The sequence below is a fragment of the Pelmatolapia mariae genome, linkage group LG1 (genome assembly GCF_036321145.2).
Source record: "Pelmatolapia mariae isolate MD_Pm_ZW linkage group LG1, Pm_UMD_F_2, whole genome shotgun sequence".
In the NCBI taxonomy this organism is placed as follows: Eukaryota; Metazoa; Chordata; class Actinopteri; order Cichliformes; family Cichlidae; genus Pelmatolapia; species Pelmatolapia mariae.
The window spans coordinates 9,253,333-9,258,568 of NC_086227.1; the positions used below are offsets into that span (position 1 = coordinate 9,253,333).

Consider the following 5,236-nt stretch of genomic DNA (forward strand, 5'->3'; position numbering starts at 1 on the left):
ACATTGTGACTGTACTTTGCACACAAACTGTGAAGACAGTTTGCCAAACTAGCCACTGCATAAGCCTGGTAAACATGACTTTGAATATGAACCAACTGTGGGAACATTTTCGACAGCATTGCAGTTTGTGCCGGTTGGGGGTATAAAAACCATATTTGTAGCAGCGCTAATCGCCCAAGACACCATCGATATAAAATGGGTTATAATTTGTTTAATTTTACATCAAATATTGCTGCAATTACTTTATTTCTTTACTTGGAATTCTTATTTGAATTGCATTACAACCAAATATCATCAGTTTTTGCTCTTCATAAATATATAAAATCACAAAAACTTCCACTTTAAGCTGATTGCAAGATGGGGGGAAAAGTAATGCCACATGAATTTACATGCCTGTGGTGTACTGTACTTCTTCTTTGACCTTCTCCCCTTAAGACAACCTGATGGAAACAGCGCATTTGCTGCTTCTTTAATGATCAAACAATTCATCCGGAATTATGGACAGCATTTATTCTTTGTACGCCATCAAATGCAGACTTTGTTAATGTGGCTGTACGCCATAAACTGCCCACGCGTCCTGCTAAAATTGGAAAGGCACAAAATATCTTCCTCAGTTATGAAAGTCATATCTGTAAATAAACATAGGAGCTGTGCTTTCGTTTTATTGAGAAAGAATCCAGGAGCTGTTCCTGCCCAAGCAATGTTTTCTGTTTTTATAAAGTCCTACTTATCAGGTGCCATCAAAACAAGTTTGTACGTTTTAACTGATGATTTAACGCTACCAATGGAGAACAGTGCCATAAACAATTTAATTAAAGACAGAACAGGCTGTGTAAAATTTCACACTGCAAACAATTCAGATTCAATTGACTCGACATATTAAAACATAAATAAATTGATAAATAAAACTGGGGAAAACAATGGTTCTTCATAAGAATGCTCCAGTCTCTACATAAAGTCTGCGTTTTTTTTAATGTTCTTGAGAATTAGCACATATTCTCTTACAGTAATGAAGATTTCAGCATTACCTTTTATTAGTGTGTGTTTGTGTATCGCAGATGGTTGTAAATCCTCTGATGAAACGCTCGTGACCTCCAATGGGATTCTGGTCCCTTTAACTTGAGAGCCTATTAATTGTCTGCAATTATCCTTTGAAAGCGTGGCATCTGTCAGAAGTATCTCTTCTCTTCCCACATGGATAGAAATGCCATAGTGGTAAAGGTTGACTGCGACATTCACCATTTATTGCACAGTAGGATTTGTACAGTCAATCTTTTGCCATCACAGGGCTAAAAAAATGTCTCTTGCTCTCTTTTTTTCTCTTTTTTTGTCAAGGAACATCTTACTTTTCTCAAAACAACATCAACTTGCATACAGACAGCTGATGAAGACGGTACCGTCTGGATTCTACTGATGGACAAAACTAAATCATGGGACATTTGTAAACTAGCTTGTTTGATTACTTTGTATTTAAAATGTGCTGTTTGTAACATTGGGGAGTCATCCATAATTCCATTGGTGCATTCAAAATCTTTAAAGTTTAGTGCAAATTTGAGGAAACAAAAATACAGAAATCAAACAAACAAAGGACCTTATAAGGCAACAATTATAAATATATCAAAAATAGTCATTAGAGAACTATCTTTGTTACAAAAATGGTACAAAAGTTTTGTCCTGTACCAGTGAGAGGGACATATTTTTCAGTTCCTCCACTGATTTCACAGCCTTGTATCCAAGCTGGTGAAGTACTTTTTGACACACAGTCTGTGTGTATTCCACCATATCAAAAGATAGTTTTAAGCGCCAGCTCTCTGCATTAGCTGCTGAGTCCCTCACCGTACCAAACTTGTGTTTTGCTGAAGGCTCATTGCTGCCCCGAGTGTTTGCATGTATCCAGTCTTCCACATTTTTATCCATAGGCAGCCCCAGATAGTCATAGATCTCCTTTGTCTTAAGAAGAGGATTTTTCGCTAAATCCTCATATCGAACCAACATGTATTTCCCTTTCAGCCAGTAAGGATGGCTGAGACCAGTTGAAACAGAGCTGAGAAAGTCTTGACAGACAACCGTGAGCTGACTCAAGTCAAGATTATAGGGCCTTCTCCCTGTGGCCCGCCAAATACGCCACAGACGATATGTATCCCTAAATGTCTCAATCCGTGACGACAGGATACCGCGTGGGTCTCTGACGAGCTGAATCACTTTGATATTCAGACGTGGATCTTCAACCAAAGCACGCAGATCTCCAATCTCCGGCACTCGAACAATTTTGATTGCGACATGCCGCTTCTCGCGGCAGGCCTCTGTTGCTAAGGTCATATTGAGGGTTGCACATTTCTTAACACAGTCCCCTTCCTCCACATTAACATCAGCGGGCCCAAAGGCATCACATACAGGTTGCTGGCACAATGCGCGGCTGGCACCACGACGGAACAGTTTGTCTGTGGTGTGGTTCGTAGGTGTTGGCTTGATATAGCTCTCTAAGAAATACAGGTCACAACCGTACAGGCTACGCAGAAGGTCTCGACTGGCCCCCAACATCACACGGCGATCAGCAGCATTGCGGCTGTGCGATAGACGTGGAATCAGCGTGGTCTGAACGTGATAAAGAGGTTCAAACAGATAGAAAACCTCTTGGTGCTGGTTGAGCAGCTGGCCAACGAAGGAGGATCCGCTACGTGTGGTGGCCAGGACCAATATGTGCGTTTTTCGTGTGGCATTGATGGAAAAGTAAGGGTAGTCATCACAGCCTCCACCACCTGCTGTCCCCCGCTCAAAGGGAGGTTCGGTCTCCTGGCCCCCCAGGCCACAGTTTTGGGGGCTGGGCAACGGGCACAGCTGAAAAGGCTTGGAGGTGAGTGTTCGGATGGCCGTGTACTGGATGGCAATGGAGGCCAAGGCCAGCAGAATCACTGCCTTCCAGGAACATTGCATGGCTGAACCACTTCATTTAGACACAGCGGTCCATGCCAGGTCCTCCCTGTGAACAAAGAATTTTTGTCTTTTTATTCTAGAAAGGATTTTCTGTATGGCATTGTAAAGGTGCAAAAGCCCTCTGATGTTCGTCTGTCTCCTTTTTAATCAAACACAGTACTACATGGCAGATCACTTAAACATACAGATTTACAGCGTGCTGTCTATAGATGTATAAGATGGTAATGTAATGAAGTATATTACAATGAAATCTAATTTGAATATCACAATTAACAGCACGACAACCTGCACTCCAGTTGATTTCGCTATTAAATCTTATGATTATGGCTCAGACAGAATTTCTTTAAGGGCTGTTGTTTAGAGCTTCAGCATGAATTATCAAATATAATCCAACCCTTTTTCTTTTTGCATATGTAGCATAATTAAGGAAACTGTAACCTTTTGGTCCTAGAACCACAAAGAAAATACTGCTTGCGATGTGCTTATTTGACCCAACGATGACTCATTCCTAATCCTTCCGTTTGCCTCCTCTTTCTTGCTGCAGTTTAATTTTTGAAAATGAAAAAGTTTTTTTTAAAAGGTCTGAACTCATTATTTTTATTCCAGTTCTATCTGTTCCCAAAACACACAAAGCAGTCTGAAAGCCCGGACTACAGTATTTATATATGATGAGAAAAATCTTCTCTTTGTTTAAATGACATTAAAAAACAGCTTGTTCAAGTTGTGTATTTGTTGTTATTGGTTTATAAAAGTTATAGTCATATAATAAGGCACACAACTCACTTCACCAAGTACTGCAGCACTCCCCATGCATCCTCCCTAATCTCTGTGTCTGTTCTATCATATCTGCATCTAATTCCCGGACCTTGTTTGGTCTGATTGGAGAATCTAAGCATTGCCCTTGCTGGAAAAGACAAAATAGTCTTATATAGCCAGCACAGACATGTAAACAATACTTTCAAGATTTACTGCCAATGTCATGTCAAGGGGAACTGGTGATAGAACTGAAAGTAATACTGAATGTATTATATAAGAATCAGTCACATTAAGATTTTACCTTTTAAGATACATTGTGATGGACTTATGCATTGGCATGGGGAACTTAAACAAAAATAAAGGCTAACCATCACCACTTCAGAAGCCATGCATGCATGAGACTCATGCCTCAGAAGCAGGATGTGGAGGAAAGACATTAAAGTAGCAAGTCAAATTAAAATCACTTCTCCCCTCATTAAATGAAAAATAAGACGTATGTTATCCAATGCACTGACACACTAGAGCTCTTTGCTTGTGTGCAGGGGCTGGAAATAATAATAGCTTACTGTTATACTCTTAACTGTAAAAAACTGCTTTCTCTGACCACCGATTTCAACAGAGACGACTCATGCTTGCAGAGAGCACCGGCGCTTTCTTATCATAGACATTTTAAATTAAAAAAAAAAGGGCCCAGTACACTGCAGCGGGAACAGGTTTGGCTTACTGAGATTTTCTGCGATGCAGACAGCCTTACCAACGCTGCGCGATAAGGACAATATAGAACAAAACAGCCATCCCGCCCAGCCGCAAGTGTTCAAAAATAACCATAGGTGTAAAAGAAATGTCGTGTTAATGTTCAGATTTTAGCGAGATAAAGTAATATTATGGAGTGCGTTCACACTTGTTTCCTTATACCTTGTTGGTAGTTGTAGTATTCTCATGATGCTCTGTGTGCCAATGAATCCCGGCTGGTTTCCATTAGTCCTCAAAACGTTTTCCACTGTGCGCTTCTTCTCGGTCAGGGGAGCATAAATGCGCCACTCACAAGCGTATATTCCATCCAACGCTGGAGCGTCGCTTTTAAGTTGAACGACTGGCTTCAGATAAACAAGAACAAACTGGGAGGAAAAAGTGCTGGAGTAACGCTAAGGCGGATGTGGTGTTTCTAAGAAGCCAGGCGGCGAAGACAACCGGGCTCTCCTTAAATGATGCGCAGAGGCTGAGTGTGTGAGGTACACAAGGACCGACTGTCTGGACCACCCCAAACCCCTCCCCTTTCCACCTGCCTCTCTCTTTCGCTCTCTCTCTCTCTCTCTCTCCCTAACACACACACACACACACACACACACACCCAACCTTATAGACGCAACACACACAATCGCCTTTCACGCCGCCAAATTGGTAGCAAGTTCATTATGATTCTATCAGCCATGTCATTTAAATTGCATATGTAATAGACTGGTTTTATCATGATATTCATCATGAGTCAGAGTTAGGTACGCAATGAAACTGTGGTGTTGGAATTCAGTCGATTTTTTGTAAACTG

The 5,236-nt window shown here is 41.1% G+C and overlaps 1 protein-coding gene across 1 annotated transcript; it reads right to left on the reverse strand.

The window, feature by feature from the left end:
• Positions 1 to 790: 790 nt before the first annotated feature.
• Positions 791 to 4,927, reverse strand: chst1 (carbohydrate (keratan sulfate Gal-6) sulfotransferase 1). The gene is made up of 2 exons (XM_063471158.1): positions 4,606 to 4,927; positions 791 to 2,980 (listed from the first exon to the last, which is right to left on the reverse strand). The coding sequence occupies exon 2, from the start codon at positions 2,932 to 2,934 to the stop codon at positions 1,648 to 1,650; it is 1,287 nt and encodes a 428-aa protein (XP_063327228.1). The 5' UTR covers positions 2,935 to 2,980; positions 4,606 to 4,927; the 3' UTR covers positions 791 to 1,647.
• Positions 4,928 to 5,236: the final 309 nt, after the last annotated feature.

Bases quoted from the DNA above. Each gene is read 5' to 3' on its own strand.
- chst1 (XM_063471158.1), bottom strand. From the start codon at position 2,934: ATGCAATGTTCCTGGAAGGCAGTGATTCTGCTGGCCTTGGCCTCCATT.